Here is an 11,042-nt window from a genome sequence, read left to right on the forward strand (position 1 = left end):
CGTTGTTGTCGACGTCGACTACGATTATTTTGACGTCTTCCTGGGGCTTGTTTGCAGTTTCCGTCTGGGTCACGGTCTTGGTCTCCGTCACGGTTGTTTTCTTGTCCACTGTTTCCTTCTGCTCGATGTCGACGGTCTCGACCATCTCAGAGACGACGGACGCTTCCTTCTTCAACTCCTCTAGCTTTTCTTCCTTTACCTCAACCACTTCGACTTTCTCCTCGTACGAGTTTGAAGGCTGTGGCAGCTCGGGGATGTAGGACTGCTCCTCAAGGACCTCCTCCTCCTCCTCCTGGTCGTCACCGAGGAAGTCTTCCTCCTCCTGCGTCTTGGGGAAGGACTCCTCGTACGTCTTGACGTTGATGACGGTCTCGCCGTTGTTGCTGACGATGGTCTTGCTCTCCTCTGTTTCGCTCTTTACCACGACGGTCTCCTTGATGGTCTTCTCGACGGCGGCCGCAGTGTTGTCGAAGGTCTCCACCTGCAGCGGGCTAGTCTCGGGCTGCAGCTTGATGGCCTCCACGACCTGGATGGTGTGAGTTTCATCTGCCTCCTCGATCGTCTTCTCCTCGATGCTGGCCGACGATGACGCCTTGCCGGTGGTGTCCGCGTCAATCTCGCCACCCTGCTCGGAGGCCTCGGAGATGTTGAGAATGTTGACCGTCTTCTTCTGCTGCTCGGCGGCGCACTGCTGCTGCTGCCCTTGCTCCTCTTCGGCCTGCGTCAGGTCGCCCAGGGTGACCTCCACGACGATGTCGGAGGCCTTGCCGGCGGCGAGGGAGGACGGCCCCTGGCGCATGTTGACCTCCACGTTGCCGCAGCTGCACTCGTTCTGGGCGGCCTGCTCGTACTCGTTGGCCAGCGACACGAGGTGGTTGCTGAGCTCGGGCGGGTAGACCTGCGCCTCCTGCTGCGCCGCGGCCTGCACGGAGTACTGCATCTGGGGCGCGGGGACGTAGTGCGGGTAGTGCACCGGGTACATCTGCAACGAGAGATTCGTCAACGTTCCTGCATTCTAGACTTTACTTTCACCGTACTACACAGTACGGACTGGTATTGTTGTACTTCGAAGGCTTACCGAGGGCTGTGCGCTGGGGATGGGCACGGAGTGTGGGTGGTGGTGGTAGTAGTAGTAGGGGTGGGGGTAGACGCCGCCATAGTGAGGCACCGTCGCAGCCGGTCGCGGCCGGTACAGCGCAGCAGAGGGCGGGGACTGCGCCGACGTCGCGCTGCTCGGGGCGGCGCCGGTCTTCTTCAGGAGGATGTCGCCGACCTGCTTGAAGGCGTTGCCCGTCTTTCGGAGCAGCTGCAGCACCTCGGGACTGTTCTCGGCCGCCGCGTGGCTGCACGGCCACGTCCGGCTGCTGGGCACGGCGTGCGCCTGGAATAGGAAAGAAACGAAAACAACACGTCAATAATGTGCAGGGCCTTGAAGACGGGGTGGGGGATGCAGGCCAAGCAGCCAGCAGCAGCGGTGACGACGTTGGCGCCCAAATGGGTCACCCACTCTCGTCTCGTCAACTTTACGCTTAACATTGCACTTTTCCTCCCTGGCGGCCGGCCTGACCCACTACCCACAATGCAACGACTCCCCGAACGGCGCGAAAAGACACGAAGGGAGGACGCTTAACTGGAAATGCCTTGGTCACTGCATAGGTCGTTACATTTTAAACCGATCACGGCACAAAGAACACACTTTTGAGCGAAAAGGAATCAATATTTAACAGACGTTTGTGTCGCAAATCGCAAGTTAAAAGTGAATTTATAAGGATAGAGTTTACTCAAACATGCCCGTAATGCCCCCAGAAAAATAAACGCGAATTGCTGGGCTGACGTAACTCGCGTTTCGCTTTAAACTTCTGATTAGCACGATGTAAACTAGTTTTGGCGGGTAGTTTCAGTCGAAGACCGGCAAAGTGCGATCACACTGTGGTCACGACGCGGCACTGAACGTCTCAAGCGGCAGAAACCATCGCGTCATCAGAGAGGGGAGGTCTCCCAGGAGGAGAAGTAGGCCTCCTGCGGCATTCGGACCGGCGTCATCATTCCTCTTCACACAATGGACCGCAGCGGCTTCGGGCGGCCATCAGCACATTTCAGGACTCACCTCGGCGCAGGCCACGAGCACGGTGACGAGCACGGCCGCGACGAGGCCGCGGGCAGCACTCTGCCGCCACATGGTCGACGAGGAGGTCGTCGTCGCGCTGTCCTCGGAGGGTAGAGAGAGAAGCACTCAAACACCGGCGCCTGGAGCCTGGAGCAGCACTCAGCACTGCCGGTCGTGTTGTGAGGGAGGAGCTTCGTGCCGAGTCCTGCTCGCCGAGCTTGTTGCTGCACAAGTGTTTGGCGCGCCAATGAGCTAGGTCGGGCGCGGCGCGGGCACCTGGTGGGTGAAGCGTCCCACGCGGCCCGCGCGGCGTCGGCGCCCTCCCTCCCCCCGCCGCCCCTCCGGCCCGCCACCGGCCGGCAGGGTGTTGCGACACGCGGGACGCTGGGCGCCCGCGCGCGCCCCGTCCCACCCCACAACGCAGAGGGGCGAGCGCCCCCCGTGCTCACCCGCTCCCTCCCCCCCCTCAATCTGCCCATCCGTCCGTCCTCCTTATTGCTCTTGGGGCTCACAGAGGCAGAACGGGGAGCAGGCACGTCCCGCCACCCGACGGACACCCATCAGTGTTGTTGAGGAGGGTTCCGGTTTAACGACCCTCTGTTGGTACCGTCTAGAAAGTACGTCCCCCTTTTCTTCTTCCCTGGAGTCATTCGGCAAATTACGCGAGCTTGGCGCCTGCGAGACTCGGGGTAGGCCAGCCCGCACGACACGGATGCACTGCATGCGAGATGTTGCCTACCTACCAGGCGCTTTCCTTGAGGCTGAATAGAGTGTGGACTTGGCAGGTCCGTTACGCCGAATGGTGGGCGTATTTTCTGGAGAGATGATGTGAAACGACGAGTTTGATTGACGAGTAGATTTGCTCCGCCCCGAGGGGGAAATCACTTGCGAAATAGTTCGAACACCTTCCCCCGAAATGGTCTGAAATAGAGGCGAAATAAAGGCGAAATAGAGCGAAATAGACCCGAAATAGGAGCGAAATAGTCGGTGAAATAGTAGCGAAATACCCCTATAATACTCCGAAATATCGCGAAATATCCTGAAAAAATCCGAAATAGGCGAGAAATGATGGAAATGGCAGGAGTAATAGCACGAAATAGCCCGTACGTTATGAACCCAAGTGATGATCCCCTCGCTCCGCCCAACTTCCGTAGTAACTGCCAGGGGCGGACTGGGTGGTCAGGGGCCCGGGTGGGAAATCTGGAAGGGGGGCCCGGTTTTGCCTACCTTTCAGGGGCAAACTATACGTAATAAAGCACACCAAGTTGTACATGTCCGACCTGTTTTACTTAAATATTTGATTTTCCAGCATGTCGCCGTACTAACAATACCAGCCACTTGTAGGAAAATTTCGCGAGCGGAGCGAGCGCGAAAATTTTTGAATAGTATAAGGGCGCTAAGAGGCGCTTACGTGTACCAAAAACACTGTAAAAGTACCAAGTGGGCAGGTTTCCTTCGGACGCGATTTAGGTGCATAGTGCTTTTGAAATACAATAAACAACGCGAGCGAAGCGAGCGTAAAAAAATCTGGTTATGCCCGAACCATTTCTATTAAGTTTTGATTTCTAAACTATTACAAGGCGCTTAAACCTAGGGCCCAGGCCGGGGCCCCTCCCTGGTCCCACGTTGCGCCTAGGACTTGGGCCCTTGGCTCGGTCCCTTCGTTCGAGCCCTTCGGGCCCGAGATGTCTGGGACCAAGCCAGGGCAGGGGGGCCTCGGCCCTTCTGGGCCCTCGGACCCTCTGCGCCTTCGGGTCCTATGGGCCCTCGGCGCCTCTAAGATTTCCGGGCCCTCCGGGCGCGCTGGGCCGAACCCCGGGCCGGAACCCTGGCCGGATCGGGCCCTTCGGGCCCGCGGTGCCCGAGGTCGGGTGCGGGGGGCCCAGGTGGGAATTCCCACCTCCCCACCCTGGCCAGTCCGCCACTGGTAACTGCTGTCTGCGTGCAAGAGGGCGGGCGGGTTTGCCGTTAGCCCATCGTCCTATTGCGCACCGAGGAGGCAACCCGACCACACACACCTGCATGCGGTACAGTCTAATTACGAAACGATCCGTGGACCACCCTATTGACTGTCCCTTGAATAAGATCATGCAAGAAAGTCTGGGTGCGAGTGATGAGGGAAAGTCGTGTAGAGGAAAAGGGAAAAGGTCACTGACAGAGCGCTTACAGCTTCATGCTGTGGAGTTGAATCCTATACATACCTACGACTCTTCCGCACGTAACACTCTGTGCCATGTGTATGGGGAAGTGGTAACGGGGGTGGTGGTGCTGATCCATGACTGCTGGCCTGGCCCGACCAGCCCGTCAGATTCCCATACCCTCAATAAGCCCTAACAAAACACCTGCTGGGTAGCAGGCGCCCGCGCTAAATTTCGTACACACTTAGTGAATATCCAAAAAAGTACGTCCGTCATTCGCCGTTCGCCTTTCGGAACCAAGGAACAACAAACCTGCAAAGTTCAGCCTGTGCCAGCTAGCATAGCGCCTGACCGGTAGACAACGTTTTGCTCGTTGTGCATGCGTGTCGTGTGTGGTGGCCTACCCCGAGTCTCGCAGGAGCCGAGCTGCCGTGATAATTTGCAGAATGATTGCGAGAAAACCAGTTGCTGCTTTGCGACAGGTTTGATGTCAAAACAATAAAAGCCAGTCGACTGTTTTCCAAAACTTCGGCCGACCCAATTCCAATCAGGACGCCTGCCTGCCAGCGGCGACGCCCACGCAGGGCTGACGGCAGCAGCTCCCGTGATCAGCGATCTGGTTTGCAAAAGCCGCCAAGCAAACGCAAACAGTTTTCTGCAAAGTCGTCGCCAGCGAAAATTGTAGAATGCGTCAATGAAGTCACACAGGGCAGATTTTCACATCTTTCTGCAGGCCAACTTCCGAACATGTGGAATAAGGTGATGATGCGATTTTATAGTTTTACTTGGAGCAATGTTGGTTGTTGCAATAGCAATGACTTTCGTAGTTTCTTTTATGTTTAAGGGAAGAGGTGGTGTAAATGAAGGAGTGGAATCACAATAAATGCATAAGTTTGGTAACAGTTGGTTTATTGACAACAACTGGTGGCGAGCGGCTGGAGAGATGGAAATGAGTCAATAGAACAATAATTTTTTTCCTAAATTTTGCGATGTTTTCTGGGTGTGTCAAGAAGGACCCTCCGGCCAACCGCCTTCCAAGCGCCTCAGTCATCGCAGGGGCACCTGCAGCCGCTGCTGCAAAAGAGATATTCTAAAATTAGTCGCTTCGAAAATGGAAAAAAAAGGAACTGGACGGGTTTGTCCGAAATTTTGTTAGAATTTTGAATGAATGAACGAGCAAAGAAATGAATTTGATGGATTGAAAGTATGAGCGACTGACATAATGAATGAGGTGCCGAATGAAATGATGGGCGACTTAATGAAATGTTCGAAATAATGAATGAAACATGTCCATCTCTCACATGCCATAACAGACAGCTTTTGATGAACAATCACAATGAGTGGAGTGACGAATGAAAAGGGTGCCAAAATGACATGACGAAACAGTTCATGGATGACATGAGTTGGACGAGATTGCACAAATAAATAATTTACTAAGGTAACAATAAATAGCAGGCACGCACACGTGGAGGCATTTGAGGAGTGAGGAATGCCCTGAACAACCCCAGCCCTAGCTACTGGCCTTCTCGTCACCCTCCCCGTCCCCCGCCGCCCTCTTGTCCGCCTTCTCCACGGCATCCACCTCCACCTCCTCCACGTCACCGCCGTTCAGCATCTCCTCCGGCAGGTCCTCCTGCATGTCTTCGGGCAGATCCTTCAGGTCCTCTGGCTTGATGGACCGCCCACCGCGGCAGCAGCAGCAGGGGTCGGCCCCGCAGGTCGCGCAGCCGGCGGACTGCTGCGAGTCCGTCAGAGCGCGGCTGATCTGATCGATCCAGTCCTTGACCCAGGACGTGGAGTCCGCCGAGGGCCTCGTGTCGGCGACCATGTCGCAGGAAGACCTGGCGGCGGGCTGGGGCTGCTCGCAGGGTGCGACGCGAACCATGGGCATCTGGCAGGGCGCTTCGCGGACCGCGGGCTGCTGACAAGGCGCGACGACCCGCATGGGGCTGCTTAGGATGGGGATCGGGATCATGATGGCCTGGGGCACGACGGGGTCGCTCCGCACCGGCGCGCACGCGTTCTCCGCCGCACGGGCCTGGTCGCGCGCCTCCTGCAGACACTTGACGATGTGGTCGACGTGCTCCGACCGGAGGCCCTTGCCGCAGACTGGGCACATTAAGGACGGCGAGCTGCTGCGGTCACAGGTGCACTGGTCGGAGCGCGCCGCGCCGCACTCGCAGGTGGACGTTGAGCTCCTGGCCGAGTCGCACTGGTTGCCGGAACGGGAGGACTCGCAGGCTGGCGGCGATAGGCATTGGCAGGGTGCTGGCAAAGCGCGGGCGGTCTCGCACGGACTGGCAGCCCTGGCGGTGCTGCTCTGGCAAGATGCAGCTGGCAGGTCACGGGCAGCTCCACATTGGCAGGTAGGCGCTGGTAGGTCCCGAGCAGCTCCACATTGGCAGGTTGGCGCTGGCAGGTCGCGAGCGGCTCCACATTGGCAGTTAGGCGCTGGCAGGTCACGGGCAGCTCCACATTGGCAGTTAGGCGCTGGCAGGTCACGGGCAGCTCCAGATTGGCAGTTAGACGCTGGCAGGTCACGGGAGGCTCCACATTGGCAGTTAGACGATGGCAGGTCACGAGCGGCTCCACATTGGCAGTTTGGCGCTGACAGGTCACGGGCAGCTCCACTTTCGCAGGGAGACGCTGGCAGGTCACGGGCAGCTCCAGATTGGCAGTTAGACGCTGGCAGGTCTCGGGCAGCTCCACATTGGCAGTTAGACGCTGGCAGGTCACGAGCATTTCCACATTGGCAGTTAGACGCTGGCATGTCACGAGCATTTCCACATTGACTGTCCCTGTTGATAGGAGCCAGGCCGGTGTCCATGTTGTGCACGAGGATGGTCCTCGCTCCGACGCTGGCGCTGTTGCAGGCGTGCTCCCTCTGGGCGGCGCGCGCCATGTCGTGGTGGCCGCGCCTTTGCTGCGCGCAGGAGGTCGACGGCATGGAGCGCTCGTCCGCCTCGTAGTCACCGCCGTCGTAGTCCTCGTAGTACTCGTACTCGTCGATGTAGTACTCGTCGCCCTCATCGGGCAGGCTGCGGCCCTCGTCGTAGCTCTCCTCGCAGTCGCACGAGCCGGCCCGGTTCTCTGGCATGATGCGCGCGCTGCCGCACGAGTCCGAGCCCCCCGAGGGCTGGTTCACGATCCTGGAGGACTCGGACGAGCCCCTGCGCCCGCTGCGTCGGCCGCTGTCTGAGGACTGCTGCTGCTGGCAGCCGCAGGACGAGCGCTGGCCGAGCAGGTCGCGGACCTGGCTCTCTGGGATGCGATAGGGTGCGATGATGAGGTGCGATTCGTCGGCGTCCCTGCCCGACGAAGACATGCATCCGCTCGGCCGCTGGCTGGGCCGCCCGCCAGGCCGCCCACTTGGCCGTCCACTAGGTCGCCCGCTGGGCCGGCCGCTGAGCCGCTGGCTGGAGCGGGACCTCTGCGGACAAGATGAGCTCTGCCGGCTGCGCGCGCCGCACCCGCCCTGCCCCTGGCCCTGGCCCTGCCCCCTTGTGCGAACCCTCCGCGACCCCCTCATACTGCCGCCACTACAACTGCCACTGTCCCTCGTCGAGGAGGATGACGACCCTTGCGGGCGCCAGATGGTGCACGAGCTGCCGAAAGTGCTGCCACCGGATGAGGCCCTCGACACAGAGTCCCGACCACAGCTGCAAGCACAAGGCGAACTTTGAGAGGACCCGGAGAAGTCCCTGGACTGGTCGTTATCGGGCTCTTCGTAGGTGTCGAGGTAGAAGCGCGTCGGGCCGTCGGCGCTGCGCCCGGAGCCCCCGCAGTCGTCGGCGAGGCGGACGGCCGTGATGACCCTGCTGCCCCCCGCGCGGCGCATGCTCTGCGAGTTGCACATGCGCTTGTTGAGCGCGGCCGCCTCATCGCCGGCCTCCGTGCCCGGGTCTTCCGCAGCGGGGTTGAGCGCCGCGTCCTCTTCCTCCGCGCTCGTGCCGACGTCGTCGGCGACCTCGCGTGGCACCTCCTCCGCGACGCCCGTCGTCTCCTCGGCCGCGACCTCCGCCTCCACCTCCCTCTCCACAGTGTCCTCTGACACCTCCTCCTTCTCCTCACCACCGTCCTCCGCTAACTTTTCCTTCTCCACCGCCACGACGTCCTCCTTCTCAGCGTCCTCCTTCACACCGCCGTCCACCCCGACGTCCTCCCCCACCACTACCTCCCCTTCCCCAACCTCCCCGTCCGTCACCTCCCTCCTAACGCGCTTGCCCTTCCCCCCCTCCTCCGGCTCCGAGTAGTACCTCCCGGCCCTGACCACGCTGGGCTCCTCCTTCTCCTGGCACTCCCCACTCCGTTCCTCGCTATCCTCCTCGTCGTCCTCCTCACTGCTCCGCCCCTCCCTGCCGACGATGCCCAGGGGCACGTACCTACTACCGCTGGCGGCGCTGCTGCTGCTGCTACCGCTGCTCACGCCGTAGTTGAAGGTCGCGGACGTCTTGGGGAGACCGAGCAGACCGACGGGGCTGACGCAGACGGGGCCGCTGGCGGGGACGGCCACGTAGCTGACCTCCTGGAGGGGGGCGGGCCCGTTGTTGGGGGGCAGGCAGGTGTCGACGTGGGGGAGGACGACGCGGTCGACCTGGGCCCTGAGGTTGGTCAGGCGGCTGCTGCCCTGCTCGACGGGCACCTCCACGCTGTAGGGCAGGTGGTTGTAGGACACGGAGGTCCTCTCACGCACGGGCACGGCGATCTGCACGTCCAGGTTCTGCAGTCTGTTCGAGAGGAATGTCGTAAGCATTGAGTCGGGAAAGCGAGCGGTAGGAAACTGAGATCAAGGGTCAAGGCGTTCAGCTGTAGTGGCAGCTGTTGCTGCTGCTGCTGCCGCTGCACCGGGTTCTATGGTCAGCGCCGACTTACTTCTGGCAGGGGGCGTTCTGCTCGACGGGAACCTCCACCTGGTAGGGCAGGGAGCTCAGGGAAATCTGGGGCCGCTGGCGGATGGGCACCTCCACGCTCACGCTGTGGTAGCTGGGCACGATGGGCTTGGACTGCTCGACGGGCACCTCGATGTCGTACGACAAGTGCTGCAAAGGAGGTTGATGGGTTTAGCGAGACACCAAAGAGAGCATGTATTCGCAAAGAGCGCTTATAACGACAGCGACAGGTTTTCATATTCAGTTAAAACTAGAGCCATCGGTAAACCGACTGGTGTGTTAACAAATGTCCTAAAATCCAACTGAAAATAGGCAATACACACACTAAAACTATTTTGTTGCTCTCAACTCGCCTATTTTTGAGTGAACCCCCTCTTCATATCAAAGATTTTCCAAAGAGTCTCATCACTGTTCTCACCTGGGCGCACTGGGGACGGCACTGGACGATTCCGACGGGCAGGGAAGCCTCATCGGGCATGCGGATCTCGCTGTACTGAAAGTCAGCCAACCAGACGGGGTCACAATATTAGCAAAGTTAATGACCGATCAAGAGTTATTGAAAAAGAGTGAAAACATGGCTGATGTAGTATTTGGAACAACAACAACAACAAGAGCAGCAACCAAATCTCAAAACCTATCTCTACTTACGCCGCATGAGTTGTCGCCAGTGTTGGAGTTGACGATGATGGCGTTGGTGGGGATGTTGGTCCAGGAGTTGTCGGCAGCGGCGGCTGCTGCGGATGCCGCGGACGACGAAGATCCGGCGTACTCGTCGGACTCTGAGGAGTCGTCAGCGTATGCGCTGCTCCTGGCAGAGCCGCAACTGCAGATGCAGGCGCCAGCGGAAAGCTGCGGACAGATGTGTCCATGAAGGCCACAGGCGACCACAGCACATTTTCCCATCAAAAACAATACACTTATTTTTCACAGATGTGTACACACTAATATCACGTTCACTTCACAAAACACTTTTTTTTTCATTTCACTGTCACTTCACTGGCTTTAATCACTACGCCCGAGTCGCACTGATTTCACACCGCGGTTATGCGCTACTATCACTGTCACAGTCACTCGCGAAGCCTACCTGGGCGCTCAACGCCACCAGGGCGACGGCCACGACAACGGTCTTGAGGTACGCCATCTCCGGTGCCTCGTGCGTGATGCAATGGAAATGTGAGGGCGTACGTCCGGGCTGCCGTCTTATATAGACACCTACTAACCCCGATCCACCCCTTCCCCGGACTACACACGGGCGCGCCGCGGCGCTCGCTGGGGAAGAGACCTTCACGGGGAGGAAACAACAAATACCGCCGGCCCCCAGCCCGGACCGAGACGGGGCGCCGTCGACGGGGAGGTGTAGGCGACCGGCAGCGCCCAACTCTAAACACGGCACGAGCATTGTCATGCCCCCCTCCCGCCTCCGGGACCCTCCCCTATCCCCCCCTCCTCCTCCTCCAGCCCTCGGGGAATGCCACAGCCCCATCGCAGACTCTGGACCGCGTGAAGCGTATAGCGTCCTGGAAACAGGCCCGCAATGCGATGACGCAAACGAGTCGCCATTTCCTGTCTTCACCTAGACGAAGAAAGTGAGTTTTGTCGCGTTGGAGGGTTTGGGTTTTTTCCCGTCCTTCTCAGAAATCCACATTGCGGAAATACAGATGTCGCCATTATCCTTGGCGAAAGATTGATATCGAGGTTCCGCCCCTCGCGATCACGCATCAAAACGCGGCGTAGGCGCCAGCCCCGCCGCGGGCCTCAGCGGAGTGCACTGCCCCGGCCGCTGGCGACACCTGCCGGCCGACGCGGAGAAGCTCGGCGAGGTGTGTGCGTCTCGGACTGCGGGCGCGACGCGTTCAAGGGCGTGGCGGGGCGGTGCATGGCCAGGCGCGGTATAAGGTCCGGCTGAAA

General features: G+C 59.5%; 2 protein-coding genes and 1 long non-coding RNA gene across 7 annotated transcripts in view; 1 reads left to right on the top strand and 2 right to left on the bottom strand.

The window, feature by feature from the left end:
• The window catches only part of LOC113217852 (titin homolog), a 7,102-nt gene extending 4,814 nt beyond the window's left edge, over positions 1-2,288 (bottom strand). For 2 of the 4 annotated variants that reach the window (XM_052270180.1, XM_026437921.2), the window contains exon 1: positions 2,108-2,288. In XM_052270180.1, coding sequence (XP_052126140.1) covers positions 2,108-2,179 — 72 coding nt within the window. In that variant the 5' untranslated portion in view covers positions 2,180-2,288. Of the gene's footprint in view, positions 1-1,078; positions 1,382-2,107 lie in introns of all 4 variants that reach the window. The other 2 variants (XM_052270179.1, XM_052270178.1) reach the window with 2 other exon arrangements.
• Positions 2,289-5,133: 2,845 nt separating this feature from the next.
• Positions 5,134-10,384, bottom strand: LOC113217830 (uncharacterized). Of its 2 annotated transcripts, none has more exons than XM_052270187.1 (6): positions 10,219-10,384; positions 9,783-9,983; positions 9,553-9,627; positions 9,118-9,284; positions 8,628-8,972; positions 5,134-5,316 (listed from the first exon to the last, which is right to left on the bottom strand). In XM_052270187.1, exons 1-6 carry the CDS (start codon positions 10,273-10,275, stop codon positions 5,289-5,291), a joined length of 873 nt encoding a protein of 290 aa, XP_052126147.1. In that variant the 5' UTR covers positions 10,276-10,384; the 3' UTR covers positions 5,134-5,288. The 2 variants fall into 2 exon arrangements, with proteins under 2 accessions (XP_052126147.1, XP_052126146.1); XM_052270186.1 differs by having other exon boundaries at positions 5,134-5,319.
• LOC127749967 (uncharacterized) lies at positions 6,499-7,079 on the top strand. Its single transcript, XR_008011451.1, has 3 exons — positions 6,499-6,703; positions 6,743-6,820; positions 6,977-7,079. It is a non-coding gene; the product is annotated as an uncharacterized LOC127749967 (long non-coding RNA).
• Positions 10,385-11,042: the final 658 nt, after the last annotated feature.

Source organism: Frankliniella occidentalis, unplaced genomic scaffold (genome assembly GCF_000697945.3).
Source record: "Frankliniella occidentalis isolate FOCC.00 unplaced genomic scaffold, Focc_3.1 Scaffold113, whole genome shotgun sequence".
Classification (NCBI taxonomy): Eukaryota; Metazoa; Arthropoda; class Insecta; order Thysanoptera; family Thripidae; genus Frankliniella; species Frankliniella occidentalis.